This window comes from Theobroma cacao, chromosome 9 (genome assembly GCF_000208745.1).
Source record: "Theobroma cacao cultivar B97-61/B2 chromosome 9, Criollo_cocoa_genome_V2, whole genome shotgun sequence".
Taxonomy (NCBI): Eukaryota; Viridiplantae; Streptophyta; class Magnoliopsida; order Malvales; family Malvaceae; genus Theobroma; species Theobroma cacao.
The window spans coordinates 1,301,774-1,324,949 of record NC_030858.1 but is presented as its reverse complement, the minus strand read 5'-3'; the positions used below and the strand labels follow the sequence as shown (position 1 = coordinate 1,324,949).

General features: G+C 36.2%; 4 protein-coding genes across 5 annotated transcripts; 2 read left to right on the top strand and 2 right to left on the bottom strand.

The window, feature by feature from the left end:
* Positions 1,483-5,629, top strand: LOC18587794 (EIN3-binding F-box protein 1). The gene is made up of 2 exons (XM_018127234.1): positions 1,483-1,832; positions 2,853-5,629. The coding sequence occupies exons 1-2, from the start codon at positions 1,808-1,810 to the stop codon at positions 4,775-4,777; spliced, it is 1,950 nt and encodes a 649-aa protein (XP_017982723.1). The 5' UTR covers positions 1,483-1,807; the 3' UTR covers positions 4,778-5,629.
* LOC18587792 lies at positions 8,175-9,897 on the top strand. Its single transcript, XM_018127236.1, has 2 exons — positions 8,175-9,295; positions 9,402-9,897. The coding sequence occupies exons 1-2, from the start codon at positions 8,957-8,959 to the stop codon at positions 9,573-9,575; spliced, it is 513 nt and encodes a 170-aa protein (XP_017982725.1). The 5' UTR covers positions 8,175-8,956; the 3' UTR covers positions 9,576-9,897.
* Positions 10,612-15,218, bottom strand: LOC18587791 (protein WVD2-like 6). Of its 2 annotated transcripts, none has more exons than XM_018127235.1 (9): positions 14,978-15,218; positions 14,132-14,374; positions 13,803-14,045; positions 13,637-13,677; positions 13,350-13,418; positions 13,136-13,235; positions 12,970-13,041; positions 12,779-12,889; positions 10,612-11,563 (listed from the first exon to the last, which is right to left on the bottom strand). In XM_018127235.1, exons 2-9 carry the CDS (start codon positions 14,366-14,368, stop codon positions 11,060-11,062), a joined length of 1,377 nt encoding a protein of 458 aa, XP_017982724.1. In that variant the 5' UTR covers positions 14,369-14,374; positions 14,978-15,218; the 3' UTR covers positions 10,612-11,059. The 2 variants fall into 2 exon arrangements, with proteins under 2 accessions (XP_017982724.1, XP_007011861.2); XM_007011799.2 differs by having other exon boundaries at positions 13,136-13,232.
* LOC18587790 (putative L-ascorbate peroxidase 6) lies at positions 19,760-22,926 on the bottom strand. The gene is made up of 10 exons (XM_018126529.1): positions 22,703-22,926; positions 22,508-22,622; positions 22,272-22,399; positions 22,036-22,106; positions 21,890-21,932; positions 21,697-21,793; positions 21,322-21,405; positions 20,840-20,961; positions 20,345-20,411; positions 19,760-20,089 (listed from the first exon to the last, which is right to left on the bottom strand). The coding sequence occupies exons 1-10, from the start codon at positions 22,875-22,877 to the stop codon at positions 19,987-19,989; spliced, it is 1,005 nt and encodes a 334-aa protein (XP_017982018.1). The 5' UTR covers positions 22,878-22,926; the 3' UTR covers positions 19,760-19,986.

Genomic DNA, 23,176 nt, shown 5'->3' with positions numbered 1-23,176 from the left:
ACTTTTCATTTTTCCGATAACACTAATTTAATTCTTTGTTTATAACTTTTATATTTCTTTCAACAATCTTAATCAAAAAGGAAAGAAACAAAGATTTTATATGTTTATTAATGTCAATCAATGTGAAAATTGAAGATGATAGTTAACAACCAAAAAGAAATGGAAATGCTTGTTGGCTGGCTGGTTGGACCTAACTTGCCTTCAATGGAAGGATGGTTCATAGCATTGTGCATGAACACAAAGTCACATTGTACCCCACCAATTCCATTAGGTAGGTACCCAAGAAGCTTCCCCTCTCCCCTAATTTTTGTAGACCCAAACCTCTAAATTTGATCATTGAACATGTATTGTAGCCAAATTCAATGCTAGCTAGCTCTTCCCAACCTAACCCACAACTTAATGTCAAAAAATAGCACTATATATGTTCCTAAATTGCAAAAGGGCACTGTACAATAAATGCCTAAGAATAAATATTTTAATAATTTTCATGATTTTGATATTTACAAGCTATAAAATCTTGAGTCTCTTTCTTCTTTTCTTTCTTTTTTTTTTTCCATTTTTTGTATTTATTTAAATAAAACGAAAAATTTCATTATCCTATTAACTGAGACATGATCTTTTTACTTTTGCTGTTTTCCCAAATATATTATTGCAAAGCTCGAGAGGTTTTTTATAAAAAAAAAATTAAATCGAGTCCCAACTACTTATTATTAAAATATTTTGACCTTTTATTAGATGATATAAATAAAGTATGCAACATTTAAGGCATGATGTGAAGAGAGAGTTCAAGAGGAAACACATAACGTTTTGTAATTAAATTCAGTTCCATGAATTGGGACAACGCATTATAAAAACTATAAATGTCAAATTAAATAACTTTTCTAGAACTAATCTCTGCCACTACTATATTTATTTATATTAAATTCTCATTTAATTATGAAAAAATTTATACACATTAATGTATGTTTGCCCCCGAAAATTGGGTCAGTTTTTGGACAGCAAATAAAATTGAAAATTTTATGACTAACTAATCTATGATCCACTCAAAATTCTCTATAATTTCTTTTAATAATAACTTAATTTTACTCTCAAATATATTTTTACTATTGATTCTTGATTTAAAACACAAAAATAAAAAATTACAAAGAGAGAATAAAATATAAGATTATAATCATAAAATATGTAAATACATAAGTGTTTTAAGTATTAAGTAATATTATTTATATAAAAGCTATTTGTTATCTATAAAATGAAAAAAAAAAAACAAAAGCTAGCTTATTCCATGATAGGGTTTGACAAGTAACGCACAAGGTTAGCTTAATCGAGTATCCAAACACTTCGAGTATCCAAACACTTGTCCACAACAAATGGGAAATAAAAAAACCAACAAAAGCAAAAGCGGTAAGCGGTATGTGGTATTGAAATGGTGGGAGAATATAACAAGGAAAACCAATTCTTTGCTCAAATACATTGCATGTGGGCTCTCTCCGGTGTATTGTCACATACCCAAACCTCTCTCCTCTCGTAATAAAAGCTACCCTTTCGCCTTTCCGCCCATCTTTCATTTCTCTTTCTCCACTGTTTTTTTTCTTCTTCATCCTTTTCTCTCTCGCTTTTTGCCCTATCTAATAGGGTTTTCATGTCCTACTAGCTCCAATCTCTCTCTCATGCATTCGTGTTTTCAAGCTACATACGGTGACGTTTTAGCCTTCTTCCTTGTTGGGTCTCTCTTTTTTGCTCTCTTTGGAGGGTTTTTGGGCGGGGAACAGTGCATATTTGACCTCCCGGGGTTTTTTGAGCTGTACTTATGTCAAAGCTCTTTTCTTTCAGTGGTAAACTCTTCATTTTTGCTCGTTTTTAGCTTTGTTTTTTTTAAAGCTGTTTTGCATCTGGGCATCTTTGATTTGCGTGTATCTTGTGCTTTGCCTATAGATCGGATGTGATAAAGTTAGACCCTTCTTTTTATGTGAATATCTTTTAGATTTTTGAGATTGTCTTTGATAACTTCAGGATCATGTCTGATTTTAATAGCTTTTGATATTTTCTGTTTTGGTGTTACAAAAGATGTGTCTTTTGTGTATTGGGTTGATTAGGTGAAGGAGGAATTTTCAGTCATGGTTGTGAATTAGTTAAATCAGGTTGATCTGGGGGAAGAACTTTAGTTACCTTTAGGTGATTCTAGTTGTTGGTTTTTTGTTACTTTGAAGACTTGGAAGCTGTGAAGTAGTTGTAGTTGTAGATCAGATGCTTAGATCAGATTAGTTTTGTGGCTCTTACCAGTTTTGGGCTTACGTGTTGTCCTTTACTGTCTAATATATGGGACAGCTTGATGTTATAGAGGAGCTTTAGATGTATCCTAGCTGATTTGTTTGTGGTTTTATGCTTCTTTCAACTTGAAAACTATAGAGGTGTTTGGGTTGTAGATCAGGTCTATTCTGAACGGATTAGTGGGGATTTTAAGGCTCATAAGATTGTCTTTTGGGCTGTAGATTGTTTGTTGTGAAATATATGGTCTGTGGGACTACATCTGAGATGGATTTATGAGCTATAGATTCAAAGTCCCTTCTGGTTAATGGATCTTATGGGTTTTGCCTTATGGGGCTTTGGTGTGAATCTTTGGAATCTAGAGTTTGATCTTCAAGACATATTCATAGGTTCCTTGTTATTTTCTTTATGTTTGTTAAACTTGATATTAGTAGAGATGGGTGTGGTTTTTGAGAGCTGTATGTGGTCAACAATAATACTGAACAACTGCTATTTAATCAGAAATCTTTCAAAATTCTTTGGATTTTCTTATATTATTTTGGTAGGCTTCTGTGTTCTCATCATGGTTCTTGGTTCTTGATTCTCAGGAAGTGATGATTTTTGCCCTGGGGGCTCAATTTACCCAAACCCCAAGGAGTCGAGCCACTTTTTGTCCCTTGGACATCATGTGGATGTGTATTTTCCTCTTCGCAAAAAGTCCCGCATCAGTGCCCCATTTGTGTTCTCTGGAGAGAGGTTTGAGCAGAAGAAGCCATCAATCGATGTTCTCCCTGATGAATGCTTATTTGAAATCTTCAGACGGTTGCCTGGAGGCCAAGAGAGGAGTGCCTGTGCTTGTGTTTCCAAGCGCTGGCTTACACTTGTAAGTAACATCCGCAAAGATGAAATCACCACCCAAGCTTTGAATCTCAAGGATGAGAGTACTGATAAGAAGGGTGGAGTTGTTTCTGAGGATGAAGATCAGGATGTTGAGGGTGATGGATACCTCTCTAGGAGCTTGGAAGGGAAGAAAGCGACAGATGTTAGACTTGCTGCTATTGCTGTCGGAACTGCTAGTCGTGGAGGATTGGGCAAGCTTTTCATTCGAGGAAGCAATTCCAGTCGTGGAGTGACAGCTGTTGGTCTCAGGGCCATTTCCCGTGGATGCCCTTCTCTTAGGGTTCTTTCCTTGTGGAGTTTGTCTTCTGTTGGAGATGAAGGTCTGTGTCAGATTGCTGATGGGTGTCACCAGCTAGAGAAGCTTGACCTTTGCCACTGTCCTGCAATTACTGATAAGTCTTTGATTGCTGTTGCAAAGAGCTGCCCAAATTTGACTGATCTGACCATAGAGGGTTGTGCAAACATTGAAAATGAAGGTCTCCAAGCTGTAGCATCCTGCTGTCCCAATCTAAAGTCTGTTTCAATCAAAGACTGCCCCCTTGTTGGAGATCAAGGAATTGCAAGCCTGTTGTCGTCGGCCTCATATTCCCTCACAAAAGTAAAGCTCCATGCTTTGAAGATTACCGATGTCTCTCTTGCTGTTATTGGACACTATGGCAATGCAGTGACTGACCTTTCTCTTATTAGCCTTCCAAATGTGAGTGAGAAGGGCTTCTGGGTGATGGGTAATGGGCATGGGCTACAGAAATTGAAGTCTTTCACAGTTACATCTTGCCGTGGAGTGACAGATTTGGGACTTGAAGCTGTTGGAAAGGGTTGCCCAAATTTGAAGCAGTTCTGCCTCAGCAAATGTGCTTTCTTATCTGATAATGGATTGGTGTCTTTTGCCAAAGCAGCTGGTTCACTAGAGAGCTTGCAACTGGAGGAGTGCCACAGGATCACCCAATTTGGGTTTTTTGGTTCCCTTCTTAACTGTGGTGCAAAGTTGAAGGCTATTTCTTTCGTGAACTGCTTGGGCATTAAGGACCTAAACTTGGGATTGCCTTCCCTATCCCCTTGTGAATCCCTCCGATCACTGTCCATCCGTGACTGCCCTGGTTTTGGTGATTCTAGCTTGGCTACATTGGGTAAGTTGTGCCCTCAACTGCAGAATGTGGAGTTGAGCGGGCTTCATGGAATAACAGATGCTGGGATTCTTCCATTGCTTGAGAGTTGTGAGGCTGGTTTGGTGAAGGTTAATCTCAGTGGTTGTGTGAATTTGAGTGACAAAGCTGTTTGTGTCATGGCTGATTTGCACGGGTGGACTCTAGAAAAGATAAATCTTGATGGTTGTAAGATCAGTGATGGTAGTGTGGTTGCAATTGCAGAGAACTGCCAGTTGCTCAGTGATCTTGATGTCTCAAAGTGTTCCATCACTGATTCTGGAATTGCAGCTCTTGCTCGTTCTAATCAGATCAATCTGCAGATTCTTTCTGTGTCTGGTTGCACAATGGTCTCAGACAAAAGCTTGCCTTCTCTTGGAAAATTGGGTCAGACTCTCTTGGGATTAAACCTGCAGCAATGCAAGGCAATCAGCAGCAGTGCAGTTGATCTGCTTGTGGAGCAGCTATGGAGGTGTGATATCCTTTTCTGAACTAAGAGATGTAGGTTCGCATTATCAACAATGCAGGGTTGACCAATCTAGAAGCCTCATAATAGCCTTTGTGAGTAGCAGCAGTTTGTGTAGTTTTTGGGTCCGTCAATGGGTCTTCTATCTTCCAGTACTCAGTCCCCTTTTCCAGGGAATATGGCCATTCTCCTTTTTTTCGCAGGTTTCCTTTTATCAGAGATCTGTTACTAGATTTTGAATCCCAGTAATGGGTGTTGGTTTCTTCATGGCTGAATATCCCTGAGAATACAGTTGCTGGGTTCTGGATTTTAGGGTATCTTTTCCGCATCTTTATGGTTTTATGTTTGCTGGGTGCTGGCGCATGGCGTTTTTGCATAGCCTTGTTCATTTCTACTTGGGCTAAGCTCTTTCTTGATATTTGCCCTTCCAGTACCCAATTTGGAGTTTGTCCATTGTTGGTTTTACCGAGTCTTTCACGTTTTTGAACTCAATGTTCTACACGTGATGGTTGGGTCTTCTGTTTTCCTCAAAGGGTGGATTGAAGTTCTTAAGAGTCATTATAGTTGTGGTTGCTTTTGGCAGTTCCAAGTTTAGCGCCTAGCTTTCATGGGCTTTGGCCATGGCAGCAATTTATTTAGCCTGCCATGACAACTCTTGGGAGTTGTTTTTTCTTTTACCAAGCCCTTGTTTTGCTGGTTTCATTTGCTCTGAACTGTACCCTGTAACCTCTCTACAATGTTGTAATGAATTTTATATCTGCCCCTGGAGGTCATGTATGTTTCTATCCCCGTGATTAATATGTAGAAATGATGTGATGACCATCAGCTATGGTATGTGATTAAGTTTGAATGATGATTGATAATTTCACTGATCTAATGTCCTGGAGCTGTTTTTGACTGTTGAGGTAGGTAGGAATTATGGTTATAATGTTACAGTATGTAGCAAAAGGCCATCCTATTTATTGCTGTATTTTCCTTTTAATGAGAAGTAGTGTTGGTCTACCATCCTTTTCTATCTGGACCATTGCCCTTTATCCCTTTAGAGTGAACTTCCTTGGAGTTTCCTTGACCTTTCCGCGTTTATGTTACTCCTTGGATTATGAATTTTGTCTAATTTTAGATTGTTGGAAGCAGTAAAAACCAAGTATGAAGGGCAACAAAACTGTTCCTTGGAATGGCAACCAAGCAGAATCATAGAGTAGAAATTCATGCTCCCAACAGGTTGAAAAAACCCAAAATCTGTCTAGATGATTGTGGATCACAAGGCTGCATTAAGAAAAAAAAAATCTGGAGTTCTTGGAAAGAGCATCTAATAAAGTGGAAACATGTCTTTATTTTGTCAACAATCTTTCACCATCCCAATTATATCAAGCTTGACTTTGGATTCCAATTACCAAGTCTTTCAATGATAATCAGGAAAAGAAAATCCATTATTTTATGGTTCCATTATCTCCAAAGATGTCATCAAAAGCATCATATCTCCAACACTAATTTGAAAGGGAAATTAAAATGTAGAATAATTGCTCATTGATCATCCGATTTGTCAAATCGTGCCGTAAGAGAATATGGGCTTGATGATCTTTTCCCTGGTCCTGAAATTGGGCCTTGACTTAGGAGAGAGAGAGAGAGAGATGACAATGTCTGTCATAATTGAATTTGGAACCAGAACCAGACTTCCTGTTTCACTTCATCAGTTTCATGTTCCATTCTCGCAGGCAAGGACACTTAAAAGAGTTAAATGAATGTGTTTATCTTGCTAAGGAACTAGGAGGGCTCGAAATTGCCTTGGCAGAGCAATCCAAGATCAATATCGAAATGCCCAAGCTTTGTTTCTTTCTTTCGTTTGCGTATTTTGCCAAGGCTGCTAAGCCTCTAAACCCTTCACTCACACTTGAAAGAATGTAAAGTTGAATACCTGTCTGCCTATCATCTGATTAAATTTTTCCTCAAGGTAGTGTCACTTCCAGTTACTGTAAGTCTGTAAGGTATTGCTGTTGACAGGACTCATCCTCTTAACAGACTGATGCATCACCACACTGACCCACAGTTTCTATAAGTTCTTTCTGACAATTTGGCGGTTTGGTCTTGCTGGATAAAGCAATGACTTTGTTGAGTAAGATAACACACCTCATGTTTTTTCAGTTGTGCCTTTGCTTTCTGCAAAGCATTGCTGCAGGCCTTTCAGGTTGCACTATATATCGTTTGTTTCCATTGATTTGTGCCAAAAACAAAATAAAAAATTAGGAACAAGGAAAAGACATCTTAGATTTGGGTTTTCGATTAGAATTAATAGCATTAGTGTTGAGAACTATGGTTCAGGATTTAGCTCTTGCTAAAGAAAATGAGAGAAGCATAAACCTTTCTATAGCATTCAAGTATATCACACAGCAGAGATTTGCAGAATCAAAATTTAAGCAATGTTTTTGTTTTGTTTAAGTTAGTGGGGGCCTTAAAATGTAGAGTCCACCAAAAAGGTCCTGTCAAAAACACAATAATTACAGCAGTACTGAAGCAAGAAAACTGCAACGTGTCCCAAATTGGTGCTACATTATCCGAACGGGGAGTGAATTTCCTGTTTGACTTCATTTTCCTGTTTTAAACTGGCCGTGATAGATAAAGTCATTTGGAAAGATGTATCTTGTGCAATGTTACACTGTAATGCATTTAATGGACAAGCCAGAAAGTACCTCCAGAGAAATGTTGTCTCTTATGCTGGCTGCAACAAAGTACCAGTCTTCTTTTCATGCTTTCATTCCACCATTTCCAATTGTTTATGCATCCAGTTAATCCAAAATCAAATTCTCTGTCTTCCTTGATAATTGGTTTTCCCTTTTCTCTACTCCATACATTCTCAGCTAACCAAGTAATTCAGAAGAAACAAGTCAACCTTGATGGCAGCTCCATCATCTTACTATCAAAATGAGCTTAAAATTGCTGCAATTCTCATCTTTTACGTCGCGTTTCTTCCTTCAGAATCAGGTGATTAGCAATTAAAACCAACGCCACTTGATGGGGATATTTAACAGAAACCGGCTAGTGGGGTTTTTCCAATGGTTCAGTCATTAACTTTTGAATTCTAGAGAAAAAGAGTTTTTGATAATTATACCACATGCTTATATGTCATGTTAGTGTACTCCTTGATTCCTTACTTGTACATTCTGCTTACCCTTGGCAGCTGCGTTGGGTTTTCCTAGCTACAAAACCGGAGGTGTCCATGAAAGAGAGAAGCTGCAGGTGGGTTCAAGGCCTCCAGCGTGTCTAAACAAGTGCTCGAGTTGCAGGCCATGCATGGCTACTCTGGTTATTCAGCCTCCTCAACGGAAAACATACACAACATCACGCCCTGATGATCATGACATCTACTATCTACTCTCCTGGAGATGCAAATGCGGGAATAAGCTTTATCGTCCCTAAATGCCGAAGCTCTATCCACTCATCATTTCAGAAAGATTGCAGCATCTTTAGCAGCTTAACTAAGATGCCTTCTAAACCTCAGGCTTTGTATTTGTGTTTGTGTTTACAAGTTTGCTTGTATATGTCTTTGCCGATGTGGTTTTGACAGTTCCCAAACTCAGTTATCTGTTCATCTAATGGATTTAGAGTTCACCTGCTTGTGCTTGTGCTTAATTGGGCATGTAACATAAATTTCTAATCCAGTCTTTCCAAATTTAGGGTAGCTAGATAGATTGCAGGCTCCTCAGGCATGTTAATCAAAGTACATTTTTTACAATAAAAGGGTGTCTGAACATTGATCTTATCCATTTCCGGACAATCAATCTCAAACTAAAGACAAACTGATTTCTGTAAAGTTTTTACAATTTGAACAGTTCTTGTCTTGGGAGAGTTTTTTACGGTGAAGACATAGCATATGTGAGAAACAAATTCGGACCATGCAAGCTCTTGGGATAAACATCAAGAACACCATGTTGCAAGAAAAGGTAGACCACCGAGCCACTGACCTGTGGCGTGGAGACCAAGCATCGTTACCTATTTGGTATCCTGCATGATTTTTCTTGTTAAGATAATTATAAAAATTATTTAGTTAGAATTGTAATACAATACTGTTACCTTGTTAGACAATAATATTTATTTAAGAATTTAAGTTAAACTATGAATAGGATTAGTGTGTATATGTATATATATAACATTCCTGTCTGTTTCCTTAGGCTTTCATCAAACAAGAGAAAAAGAAAAAGCAGCAAAAATGCTTCTAAGAAGCTCATCACCGCCAGTCCTCACAACGTGCATTCCTCAGAGCTCGCCTGCGGTTGACTCCTCACGTAGGCTCCCATCAAAACCGATTGCCTTGACAGCCTCATCGATCAACAAAATCCAAAGAACATCGCCGGAGTGCAACATGAGGCAAATGGCTATTCCAAGGCAAAAGCTACCTAGTGGCGGTGTTGGTGTGAGGGCTGGAGGAAAAGGGTTTGGAGATTGGGGTCAAGGGGAACAAAGTTTGGACGAGTATTACCAGAATATGATAAAAACTTACCCTGGAGACACTCTTCTTCTTACAAATTACCTTAAATTCTTGGTAGAGGTAAGGGAAGAAGTGAGAAACCTCAAAGTTTTTTTCTGTTGATTTGATTGTCTTCTTTCCTTTTTGATGTAATGTTGCAACCTCATGTCGTTTGATATTTCATTAGGTACGGGGTGATCTTCTGAAAGCTGAGGAGTATTGCGAGAGAGCCATTTTGGTGAAACCAGATGACGGGGAAGTTTTATCAATGTATGGAGATTTGATATGGATTAACCATGGAGATGGAGCTCGTGCTCTATATTATTCTCATCGAGCTGCTCAGGCTTCCCCTGATGATTAGTATAACTTTCTCATCCCTCTTAATTTGCCCACTACCAGATGACATCTAGCCAGTTCTGCTTTCATTATGGAAAATGTTGAACTTTGGGTATCCTTGATGCAGCCATGTCCTTGCATCTTATGCTCGACTTGAGTGGGCTGCTGGAAAAGAAGAAGAAGACAAGGCAACAGAAAGATGAGCAGAAATTAGAACATCAAACATTGTACCAAAACTTCGACATACACACCCCAGCTGTCACGGTCTCAAAGGAAAACCATAAATCTTACGTCGACTTAAAAATGTTTTTTTTTTTAAATAAAATCGTAAAATTCAATAAAATAAAATAGACAATACTTTAAAAATTGACATAAATTCTGACCAGGATCGTCCTCTTATGACCAGCTGCTTCTTATTAACCTTGCTTAATTCTGCTGTTTTTTCTTTTTTTGTCATGTCCGTTTGTGTATTTATGCTTTCTCCTCGTGGGAATCAATTTTCTCCAAATTTTTTTTTCTTGACAACCATGCCGAAACCTTTATTAAAGAAAGCGTCTCTCCGCCCTGATTTCCACGCTTGATGCCCACTTTTCCCCACGTGGTCCACAGTTGCATTTCCTCGTACATGCCTTTCTCTTTCTCAGATACGTATGCTTATGTTCCTATTCCTTTCTTCCATGCCCCTATCAGCATTCCACATATTCTGAGCTCTGCTGCTAAAAATTTTCAACTCCTTACAAGATTGTTTTATAGAGTATGAAACCCCTCATGATTTTATCAGCATTCGTTTAGAGATATCAACAGATACAAAATCCAAACCCCGAATTTTACTTGAACTCGATTATAAGATACTCCAATCATGCTTAAATCAGATCTAGTAATACAAAATATCTGATTACAAAACACCCATTGACATCCACATTATGGCAACGAAAATAAAAAAATAAGGCTATGACCAATTCATATCTTCAATCATGCTACATATATGTTGTTGCTCATGGTATTACCTGAATGACTGGCGGCTGAGGATCTAATACTTGCAAAATAACCTAGGCACTATAGAATAAAACAGAAAACATTTATACACAATGTAGCAGACTCGGAACTTCAAAATGGACTTAATTCACAATACCAAGTTGTTCAGCAGGTTCAGACAAACCCTAATCGATCATGGATTATCTAACAGCAGACAACTCCAAAATTTCCCAAAATATATTCAATAAGCCATCCTTAAACAACATAAATTAGGACAACTTGGTAAATGATTTCACATACAGTGCTGCAAACAGGAATGCAGAATCCTAACAACAAGCCCAGCAACCTTTGCACGCAACACACGAAACAACCAAAGCTGCTGAATATTGGAGGAAGACAACATCATAACCCGTAATGTAGAATTTTTTTTTTCATGCCTTGATCATCAAATAATTCAGTCTTAGACGTCCTTATTAGGCCAAATGAGGTCAAGAGCTTTTCTATATGAACATCCACTTGAAACCATTGCCATGCTTAGTGCTGCAGTGCAATAGGCTCTTGCACCAAGTCCAACTGTCCTTCCTCTCCAATCACTGGCGCTTGATTCATGTAGAGCTGACTTTCACCTGAATCAGCTGTAGAAACTGCCTCCTGCTGCTGGACTGGAGATAATTCTTCATTGGTCACATCAGATAAGGTGGTATTCTCCTCATTTGTTGCTTTAGATGAGGCTATCTTACCCTCAGTAGTTGCTTTAGATGCAGTTACCTTTTCCTGATTGGATCCCTTGGATGTCTTTTCTTCATTTGCTGCACTGGACAAACTAGTCTTCTGAGAAGGCAGTTTGGGAAGTGATTTCCGCTGTGGCTTCCTTGCATGGACAGGAGAAATAACTTTGCCGGAGATGCTCTGAGATGCCTTCTCATCCAGACTTAGCCGGCCTGATTGGTGGCCACTATTGCTGTTACCATCAGACTCTGAAGGAGTTGAGCCTTTTTTTCGACCAAGCTTCGGAGATTTAGCTCTTGTTGGTGGTATCTGCATCCAGGCAATAGAAAAAGATCAATGCTGCAAACGGAGAGAAATTCAAAGCTGCCACATAGCAGACTGAGATATAGAAATGGACCAATAAACTTTGATTATGGTTAACAGCTTGTGTATTGTCATTAGAATTGTATATGCAAGAATTATACTATAACATGATGCATCTGTCCACATGCTGAACAAAGCAAAAATCAAATTGGCTGTGAGGTCAGGAATGAGCCAAGGCAACTTAAAGCAGTTCAATTCAATGTTATCCATTCAAGAGGTTGAACCAAAGTGGATAAACCTTGGCCCAAAAAAACAAATAAGAAACTCTCCTGATGAAGTTGGACTTCCCACCAATGTAAATGTGTCAACAACTGAAAACATCACGCCTAAACAGGGATATTTTAATATAAAACACATTTGACTACAATATTTTGCATAAAGTAGCTTTTGACATCACATGGTACTGTTTAAGAGGCATCCACAGAATGACTAGTACAAGGCAGCCTCAAGAGCAGATGAGGCAGCTGACATGACTTAGTCTAACAGGGACCAACCAAGTTCAGCACAGAATCAAACACCCACAGAAAATAAAGGGAAAAGCATCTAAATTTGCATCTGATGGCATAATACAAAGGGTCTGAAAGACTACAGAAAATTTATCCCTTGAACCTCATGTCAGCAATAAATCAGTTTTACAGTCTCAGGTTCATTCAGAAAGGCTTTCGTTAATAATTGCAACACAGATTTAATTGTTAACCAGTTGTATGTAAGTTAATTTTATCAGCTTTTTGCAGAAAAGAAAATGGCTCTGGTAGAATGATGAGCAGAGAGATGTGCAAATGCCTGATTAAAAAATGCGTACAACTGGAAAGGTAGCAAACTGTAAAACATAACCTTGGCACCTACATGTTTGGCATTTCACTCCTCCCCTCCCCCACCCCAAAGGAAAAAAAAAGAGAGAGAACATGAATAAGGATGTCATTGTAGTTAATATTGAATTACAGTGATGAATTTGCCTATGCAAGTTTCTACATCCAAAAGAAGGCTCACCTAGCTTTCTACACATCAGCACATTCAAACAATTCTTAAAATTTCTCACCTCTCAAACCAAATAGCCACTGGGTTATAGAGTTACAGTATAATCATTCTTCATATGTCTGACATGTTTCACATTATTCATAGAAGCTTGATGATATCCATGACCAAAAATTACAAACAAACCTTCTTTAACTCCACCTTAGGAGGTGGAGGTTCCTGATAGAAGCTTGGCATTGGAGTTGCTTTAAAGTTCAAACTCTTCCTCAACATCTTAATCTCAGCTTCTTGAGTTTCCTGGCATAAAATTGAAATATTGTTATGATAAGAAACAAACAATTCTGGGACCATAGGCCACTACATTCACAAAAAAACACCTTGGACTTTGCTTGCAAATTGCTCTTTTCTACTTCCCTTGCATGAATCTTTTCCCCAAGTTTTGTGTAGAACTGCAAAACACAATGGTGAGAACTTATAAGGGAAATATAAATGCTGCAAGAATAGACAACATTAAATCTTGAGAATATGATATAAAGCACTAACCTCTCTCCTTTTCTCAGCGCGTTCATCACACTTAAAACTGAAACCATAATTTGGAAGAGTACCAACCCTACGAGGTTTGGCATCAGCTGCTGTGGGGCTTCCATGAAGCAATTAAGGACAAACATATAAATGTCATTTATAAATCTATAGACAAGAGTGCCAAAGAGACTCCCAGAAGAAAGTGATAACAAAAAGTTCAAACTAAAAAGGATACAAGGACTCTGTGTCTCCCTCAGCTTTATTAACAGGTCCTTTCTTCAGAGGCTTCAGCTTTGGTTTTTCCCTGAAACACACAATAGAACAGTTCAGATATCGCTGGAGAAAAAAATCTGTCATCACCAGGCACAGATATCCTAATTTCAGGGGAAAATAAATAGATGATAGGTGGCCACTAAGAGCTTCCTCTCTCAGTTTGTAAACAAAAAACAATAACAAGGGCAGAGGGCTGCATGAGAAAAAGTAGAGAACAGAAATTCAAACATAAGCACAAGCAGTACGTACATAGTGCCTTCAGAGAAGGCCGCATCAGGCTTTTCAGATTGCTGCCAGAAACAGAGAGAAGAAAAGAAATGATCAGAAAGGCAGAAAACAGTAATCGAAACCCAGACAAAATTAACAACAGCATAATGCACATAACAAAGAAATCAGTAGTAACATCAACTCTAACCTTCGATGCATTGGCTTGTCTTTCATTAAATGACATACTTTTAAGAGGCTGTTTTAGACGCGAATTTGTAGCAACAGAACCACCATTTGAAGTTGTCAACATCACGTCTGCACTTTTTCCATCTTTACTTTTCTTCACTAAAGTTGAAGAAACATTTTTGGGACCAGAGGGCTTCTCATTCTTGGTCTTGCCTTGAACCTTCTGAGGTTTGGATTGCTTCGCATTATCTTTCAATTCCCCTTCCTATAAAAAACAGACACAATGGTAAGTATGAAATCAGACTAATATTAATTAATAAAAGCGCTCAAACAGAATGTAAGACCTACTACCTTAGAATCAATCAAGCCATTGATTTCCACAAAGTCATTCGATCCTTCTCTAGCTTCCCCAGTTGTTCCATTATCATCCATTCCATTCTGCACATAACTCTTGGCGGCTTTCTCAACATTCCCATTCACATTATCTGAAATTTCACTATCGTCCCCAGACACTCGAAGTTGTGGATAAACACCATTTCGATGGGCAATCTCAAGCCCACCAGCAGACAAGAGATTATCGGAATCCATCGCACACTGTAACAGACATAAAAACAAACACTTTCACTAATTAAATATTCCTCAAACCCTCACAGCGATAACTAATTATACTACTATTTTACAGATTTTCATTGTTCTATTTCTATCCACGTTGATCAATTTCAAGTTCAAACGACAAACAAGAGATCAAATTTGGATTTTAAAAACATTTAATGCACTTATAATATTGTTTGTTGCTATAAAATTTGAGAAACAATGAGTGGAAAAAAAAACTAAATTAGATCTTATATTTGCAGATAAACAGTAAACGAAAATCCAATTCAAAAACATCAGCCGTTGCTTTTACAATTTAAAAAAAAAAAAAAGCGGAATCCAATCAGTGAAAATCCGAGTAAAAAAGACGCTTTCAGTAGAGTAAACCTCCAATGAGTACAGAGATCTTCAACAGAACGTCACTTAAACAGCCAAACAACTAACACATTTCACTTCACATTGATCTACTCTTACCCAAAAAAAACATGAAAAATTTTCCCTCAGTCTTTCTCAGGAACCAAACAATCGAGAACTAGAAAAAAGACTAAAAATAAAAGAAGAAAAGGAAAAGAAAAAAGAAAAGTTCTACTTATTTTTCCTTCTTACCTCGTGAAGCGTGCGACAAATCAAAACTCCATGAAGCCGAGAAGATTAATGAGAGAAATTAGCGAAGAAAATGGGAAAAGATCTGAGAAGAAAGAGAGTAAGATAAACAGTGAAGATTAGAGGATCTAGGGCCCTAAACAGGAAGACCTTCGGAAAAAAAAATTAAAATAAAATAATTGAAATTTGAAATTTCGTTTTTTTTTTTTGAATTTTTGTTTTTTTCTTTGAAAGTTGTATCGGTTCTATTTTTGTAGGTTGAAAGGTCTTTTATACGAGCGGCTTTCAAATCCATTTCCAGGTCACTCTCTTTCACAGAAAATGACGGATTCCCCAAATACGGTTACCAAATACGGATTTATTTTATATTTTTATTTTTCGGACTAATTTTTATACCGTTAAGTAACTGCTATCCCCATTGCCACTCTCCCACTATTTTACTTACACTTAATCGTAATTTTAATTTTTTTTCTTACCATATCTTATGATTACTTTCTTCCCTAATTAGCATTTTGTAAATATTTTTTTAATTAGCATGGATATGGATAATTTTTTGTACAAAAAATATTAAATGAAGTAAAATTATAGAAATATCTGAGCAAATAAATTAACTTTGAATCAAGACATTTTGTAAATATTTTTTTTCTTAATTAGTGTTGCATTAATAATTTCTATTTTTATAATAAAATTAGATATTTTGTAATTTTATTAAATACAATTAACTTTAATTTCTCGTGAAAATAAAAGATATGGCATGATATTAATTGAAAATAAAATATATAATATATATATATATCTAAAACATGTTGATTATAAGAAAAATTATAGAATAATATGTAAAAAAGTTAAAATTACGAAAAGTGTTAGGTGAAATTTATACAAAAGAAAAAAGAGTTTTTTGTCTTATTGTTTTGTCAATGAGTACTTGGATTTTGGAAAAATTAAAATTAGGTCAACGGATTTTTGTAAAATTGAGGATGATGCTTTAATTTAAGGGTCAATTTTGCAATTGTGTCCGAAATAAAATTTTACAATGTCACACGATGTTTTTTGTAATTTTCTATTCTCTGAACAAATAAAAATACTATAAAAGGAAAGAAAATCCAGCAATAATGTAATTGATTTCGAAGTGGATATCTTCATTTTGAATCATTCTTTTAATTTTTTCTTTCAGTATTAAATTCAACTGTTTAGGGCGACAATAAAAGCAGCATGTGCAATTAGTTTACTGATTTAAATTTGGTTTTAGTTTTGAATTAAATCAAAGGTTGAATTAATCGAAGCTTGGATTAGATCTAAAGAGAATTAATTAATAATTAATCAGGTTTAATTATTTTAATCTATTTCTTGTCTTATTAACTAACTGACACCATGTTTTTATCGGACATCCAAATCAAGTCTAATCCTTGCATGTTAATTATCTTTGCAAAAATTAAGACATTAAATTAATTAAATTTCTTTAAAATTAATGAAATTAAGATCATAATTATCTTTTTTTACAAGGTAGACGTTTAACAATTTCACATTGAGAAGAGAAAATACAATAAAAATATAACGGAAGGAAGAAAGGAGTCATATAATAAATTAAAAAAATAAAAATATCTTTAATTTAATATTTGATGTTATGATTATTTTTATTTTTAAATAATTATGTCACATGATCAATTCGTGTCACTCAACTCATGATACCAAATTTAAAAATTAACTGTATATAAGTAGTATAGTTATAAAAATCATCCAACTAAACTTTAGAGACGTAAAAGATGAATTTCAATTTAATCACATCATGTACCGATTTGAACGTAATCGAATAATTTTCCTTTTATAAAAAGTTTTCAACATGAGATAATGGAATTTTAGTAGAAAATGAAATATGGCAAGCTAGACTCTTTTTTCATTGTCATTATCTTAGGTAAGGGTCATTTCTTGTGGAAAACTTTACCTGCTAATTACTAAATTTAATCAGGAAATTAGCTGCCTAGACATTTGAATGTGACAAATTAATTGGTCTTGATTATTTTATTTGAAAGCAAGAAATTAAAATTTCTTAGCTTTAAGTGTACTTTAGTAATCATAGTAGAATGGATTATTATAAGCGTAAACCAATTATAGTCAAAGCAGAGGAATTGCTTTGCTTAAGAAACTGCAATCACCAAATTGATAAGTCAGAAATGCTTTCAAGCCAAGTTGGGCAGCAGCCACAAAGATAAGGTTTAAGCTTAGGTTGGGTTTTTGTCAACCTTGTAAATAATTATTTTTATCAATTTAGTCTTATTTGAAAATGATGTCATCATGCCCTTTCTCTCTCTCTCTCTCTCTCTCTCTATTTTCTTTTCTAAATCTTAGTTTATAGCTAAATAGGTAGAACAATTTAATCGGAGTATTAAGATTTCGTTTGATTGATATTTTTATAATTCAACATAGTATCCAATCAAATGTTATTTTCATTTTGATATCACTAGCATCAGAACAGACATTGCTTCCATTTACGGATCTTTCTATCGGTTTTGTTTATGATTCATTTTATATTATATATTTATTTTCTTTATACGTAAAAGAAAATATCGAAATGATGATAAAAAGATTTTTTATATCAATTAAATGAGAGATATATTGAGCACTTAAATATAACAAAACCTTCTATACATATTGTCAATTGATTTAAGTGAAGTATTCATTCTAAAAATTTAACAAATAAAACATAAATAATAAAATCATCGGTCAAAACATTTTCTTTCCGTGATAAATAAAAAGTTCCAAAATCCAAAGGTGTGGATATGTACATGGCACGTGCAAGAGGGGAGAAGCACGTGAGTGAGGCAGAAGGTGGAATGAGCGTTGAGGTGATAAATGCATGTTCCCCTGCCCTTCCTTATTGGGTACATTCCTTAGCATTTGCACGTGTGAATTGGGTCCCTTTTCCAAAACCCAAGTACCAGTTGCTACCTTCATGTCAGGTCTTGGCCTCCATGCTTGCTCTCATCCTGTTGTTTGGCTAACGTAACCACTGGTGCTTGCAAAACCTTTCTGCTTTCTCCATAGAAATCAAGGACAACAAAGAATTATCATGAAATTATTTACCATTCAGACGAGCAAACTTATCAATTGAGTCGATAATCGTAATTGGTTCGATCAACACTATTGAATTAAATCGAGAAAAGAAAATTTTTCTCATTTCAAAAGTCATTGTGATTATCATAAAGAAAAAACTTGTGCCGGCTAACAGAATTTGTTAATGTATTGAAATGATTATAATGTAATGTAATTACCTTAAGCAAGTAGGAAAATGATTGAAGGAGACAGAAGAGTGGAAAAGAGTTTCCTTGAGAATTGTCTTTCTCTCTCTTTCTCAAGGAGGGGATTAGAAGGCAATCTTTTGCGGACTGTAGAAGCAATGGACCCCTGGCCACCCTCTGCTGCGTAATGCTTGGCCTAATATATATATTTTAATTATTTTTAATTTTTAAATACAAAAATAACATTAAAAGAATGAAAGAGAGTGATGGATAATGGGATATCGAAATTATATACATAAAACATATTGATGTGGATATACACAATATATGGTTTAAAATTTTTAAGAAAGAAATTTGTGATTCATAATTGTGGAATAACAAGTAGGCCCCCCCTATCCCAAGAAAACAAATAGCAAGATAAAAAGAGAGAAATCATATGTTATTTAGTGCTGAATTATGTCTATTCAAACTATCAAATCCAGTTATAACATCAGCCCAATCAAAGCCCTTAGAATGGAAGTATCTACCCAATTAATCAAACAGATAAAACTGTACATATTTATTTGTATTTTTGGTGGTGGAGATATAATATCCTAGAAAAGAGCTTGGAGAAGTCACTGTCATGGAGGGGCATCAAACATGGGCACTCTGGTCCCTCTAGTAACCTGTCCTATGTGAAAACTGGGAAGGGGGAGGGACCATGGCAGATAATGCAGGGAGAATGATAATGCTTCTCTCATTTGATTTTTAATGGAAATTATCTCCCATAAAACTAGAAGGGAGAAGGGAATTCTGGTTTGTTATAGGCAATGATTCCCACGTGCAGGGGCAGAACGCCCCCTAACCCTTGACTGCCTATCCTTGAGACAAGAACCGGTAGGTGTAAAACGTAAATATAAAAATATTACCCTGTTACTTTGGAAGATTAAGACATAGGAGCTGAGTTGTTACATATTTCAAGCTTGACCCACACCTGCAGGCTACCAAAAAAATAATGTACAGGTTTTGGATGTATTTCCTTGTTCAGTAGCATAATTTTCAGATCTGGTTCAACGGTCTAGCACATGCTTTTGTACAGTTTCATCAATGTCTATATTCTTTCACACACACTCTCTCTCTCTCTCTCTCTCTGTATCTCTAACATTCTTCTCATTCTGTGGGAATTAAGCTTGGTTCATCACTGATCACGTAAACTTGACCTCCTGGGTAATAAGTGCTAACCCTGACATAGTTTTTGTGCATTTGGTGATCCAGGAGAAACTGATCCTGCGAATATTGCATTAGTTGATCATGAGATTCACTGCTTCTAAATTTCAACAGTGATTTTGTAAGAGATTTTAGAGTTTCTTGAACCGATTCAGGATGAGAACCTTTTCAGGAAAGAGCAAAGCAAGCTTGAGATTAAGTCCATCGAGGGTTAAATTAGAACTTAAATATTGCTTGCTTCGCAGCAGTAATGCAGGCTTCATACCAACCAGCCAAGTTGAGTCCACCAACCTGATAGATATGAATACACAGTGCCGGAAGAAACAAAGAAACAGAAAGAAAGTGCTACGAATGAAATGTTAAGCTTTATTTCCTGAATTGAAACATTCTGTGGCTCCACTTTCAGGCCTCTCTAACTGCTCTCAAAACCTGAAAGAATGACAATCCTTCTGATATTTATCTACCAACATAAAGGCATGTCTTTTCGTATAATTATATTCTGTGAACACCACTGTATCCTAATTCATCAAGAAGATAAGAAATGAACACAATGTCACTCTTTCAAAGTCATCACATGCTTTTCCACCTTGCACCAGAATTCACAAGTTTGATATAAGCATTCTTAAAATCTTCGAAGAATATATTCTGATTGTCTGAGTATTTTGTGATCCACCTGTGAATCATATATAAGCTTTCCATTAGTTAAGTATACTAACGAAAATTTTATATGCATGCAAGTGATCTTCCCAAACAACCATCTTCCTCAGTCCCCCTTATGGGCTTGCCAGCAAGAATTGCATTTAAATGTTCTTAATGGAGAACCCCTTATACCAACTTAGGCTTAATGATAATAACTATATTGGTAAGAATTCAAGATGAGACAGGATAACAACTAAATGGAAATTTAAGAGGATTTCCAAAGACGAACCTTAAGCATTCATCATCCTCTACAATGGCATGATCTGAAGGAAGCCCGATCATGCTTGACATACCAGCTACACACAAAAAAAAAAAAAAATCAGTGCAGAAATAACAGAAACAGTTCGGAGTACAGAACATAAATGTATCAGCAATTGACTAGCTGAAAATAAAACATAAATGAGAGAGAGTCCCTTGATGCTATAAGCAAATGAAGACCTGGCTCAAATCCCTATTAAGGGCTACTCTGATTCTATACATTTTAGGTATCGTTTGACATATTATTTTTGAGAATAAGGGAAGTATAGAATGTCTAAAGTGTCTTCATAATCAGCATTTACAGAAAATACTTGTATTAATTAGAAACTCTCATTTGGAATATCTCTAACATCAAGCTTCAACCATTTCTTCGAAGGCAGTATCTTAACTCTGTTGAATGGGAAACAAGCAAAAGGATTAAGAGAAATAAAAGAGTATAAATATTATTCCATGTTGAGTTATGCACCTGAAGACTTCCATGGTTTCTCCATAAGAATTTTGAAGTATGAGTTATCAAAAGCAACTGGACTTCCAAAACCTTTACTCCCGAGAGTGTGAGCCCCAGATAGAGCAACTAGTTCTTGTGTTCTGCAAAAAGAGAACAACATGCCATGTATTTCTTCAAACTGAATGTTTACAATTAAGTCATGAATTCATTAATTTCAAATGGATAATAGCTATCAAAACTTCTTATCTATGTCATGAAAATTATTTTATATTTAACCAAACTTTTAAGTTCTTATGGGAAAAAAAATTATTTTTCACACGGGGAAGAGCCATCCACATGTATCATGGAAAAAAAAATATCTAGATATCATGGCAAAAGTAAGCTATGTTGCCAAAGATTTAACATCCAGCTCAAATCATAGAAGATTGATTTATGGATATCAAACAGACGTAAACATGAAACACGAAAATGTAAAAGGATGTTTGCTCGCAAAAACTCACGAGAAGCCCTTTCGTTGAAATGACTGCTTTAAGCCAGAAGCATCCAGAGATTCTTGGGGAAGCTTCCCTTCAGGATCTGGCTCCCTACATTGAATATTTGCCTTTCAGTAATGGGGTAAAATCTCAAGTAGTTGCCACAAAATGTACTAAGAAATGAGTCAGTGCTCCAAGTTAACGCGGCAGAGAACTAAGAAGTTCAAGATTATCAGGTAATAGTAAAGAGTTAGGAAGTAACTTTATACTCATTTAGTCAGTTTGAATGGCAGTTTCTAGCTTTTATCTTGGGAAAACATCCTTACATACCTAGTTAATCAGATACTAAGTTCTGTATTACTTAAGCCATGTCATTTTATAAGGTCAAAGCTATGTGCTTACGCAGAATCTAGTCTGCCTAATGCAACAGGGATTTTCGGACCTCCACAAACAGAAACTGCTTCAGCTCCACCCACAGCAATCATGTCTGCCCATGATACTAACAAAGGAAAAAAAAATACACAACATATTAGCACGGTGACGTACCATCCATTTCTGTCAAAATCTTTTCATCTGATTTTTCAGAAAGTAAAACCTGGTTGTATTGCATCCACTTCTTTCTTTGCTTTCTCCAGAACCTAAACAACAATGCATTAGAATCACGAGGAAAGCAAAAGCCAAAAGTACATATAAAGACATAACTTTTGTCTGAATTAAAAAAGAGAAAAACTGAGAGAATGCCTTCAGAGACTTTTTGAGGCCAGCGTTTTCAGGTCTTTCAAGTTCATAAACTATAGAACCATTCATACCACCTGCACGAACAATGAAAAATAACAGTAAATTCATTGGTTCAAGAGCTTTTACTAAAAGAACATTAGCATGCTACAAAACAGAATTCAAATTGATTCAATCAAAATAAACCCAAACTCAGATCCTTCTGAATTCCAATCACTAAATAATTTGGCAAGTTTTGGTACCTGAATTTTCAGCCATTTCAAAGGTTCCAGCGTCATGAAATACTAAGCGAAGAACACCGGCAGCCTTCCCCTTGGTTACAACTTTGCTTATCTCTTCCTTTATACGCAGATACTCTCTCTGACCTGACCTTCAAAATCAATAATGATCATCGTCCACAATTGATAATTTAAAGGTAAATTCAAAACCCAACAAAAAAAAGAGTTTTTTTTCTTTTTTTGCATAACTTAGAACTTACTCAATTGCCTTAGCGCCACCATTACCCACAAATTCATGCAGAGGGAAAAGAAACGGCAGCGTTGCTGTAAAGGCCAGCCCTCTCCTCCGACTCAAGCTGCAATGGCGAATTTGTCCTGCAATTCAAGACCTTTTTCTTTTAAATGAGTACAAAAGATTAAAACTCTAATACCACCACTTGCTTTCCTTTTATCACCTGAGGCGTCGCGGATGGTGGAAGAACAAGCCGTGGATGGCTTGGCGCGAGATTCGACCGTTAGGAGAGAGGACCGTTGGGAAAGGGAGGGAAATTTGAATTTGAATTTAGATGAAGAGAAAGTAGAGGTGGAAGAGAAGGGAGAGGAACTCGAGGTTGCTGATGAACTCATCATCCTCTACGGACGGCTGCAAATGAGCGGTTCAGACAGTCCTCACTGCCGAAAAGGTTTCATCTTTTTGGAGGGTAAAGGGTGGTGATCGGCTGCAGTTGAGTTCACCAGGAGCAAGGAAAGTCAAGAGACTGGATTGGTTTATGGCCTGCAGAAGTCAGATGTCAACCTGTCAAAGGTCAGAGAAGTTACTCAAATTCGATTATAAATAATAATTTTTAATATTAAATTTTAATTATATATGTTATTTATAAATTATTTTAATTAATGTAATACTTATTAAAATTTATTAATTGTTTTAC

What these genes read in the sequence shown, in the direction of transcription:
- LOC18587790 (XM_018126529.1), bottom strand. Translation starts at nt 22,877, where the DNA reads ATGATGAGTTCATCAGCAACCTCGAGTTCCTCTCCCTTCTCTTCCACC. An exon ending in CACCATCCGCGACGCCTCAG is followed by an intron (nt 22,623 to 22,702) that starts GTGATAAAAGGA and finishes CTTGAATTGCAG; the next exon opens with GACAAATTCGCCATTGCAGC. An exon ending in GAGGATGATGAATGCTTAAG is followed by an intron (nt 20,090 to 20,344) that starts GTTCGTCTTTGG and finishes TATGATTCACAG; the next exon opens with GTGGATCACAAAATACTCAG.
- LOC18587791 (XM_018127235.1), bottom strand. Translation starts at nt 14,368, where the DNA reads ATGGATTCCGATAATCTCTTGTCTGCTGGTGGGCTTGAGATTGCCCAT. An exon ending in GAGGGAGACACAGAGTCCTT is followed by an intron (nt 13,236 to 13,349) that starts GTATCCTTTTTA and finishes ATTGCTTCATGG; the next exon opens with AAGCCCCACAGCAGCTGATG. An exon ending in CTAAGGTGGAGTTAAAGAAG is followed by an intron (nt 11,564 to 12,778) that starts GTTTGTTTGTAA and finishes GCCTGGATGCAG; the next exon opens with ATACCACCAACAAGAGCTAA.
- LOC18587794 (XM_018127234.1), top strand. Translation starts at nt 1,808, where the DNA reads ATGTCAAAGCTCTTTTCTTTCAGTG. An exon ending in AAAGCTCTTTTCTTTCAGTG is followed by an intron (nt 1,833 to 2,852) that starts GTAAACTCTTCA and finishes CTTGATTCTCAG; the next exon opens with GAAGTGATGATTTTTGCCCT.
- LOC18587792 (XM_018127236.1), top strand. Translation starts at nt 8,957, where the DNA reads ATGCTTCTAAGAAGCTCATCACCGCCAGTCCTCACAACGTGCATTCCT. An exon ending in ACCTTAAATTCTTGGTAGAG is followed by an intron (nt 9,296 to 9,401) that starts GTAAGGGAAGAA and finishes ATATTTCATTAG; the next exon opens with GTACGGGGTGATCTTCTGAA.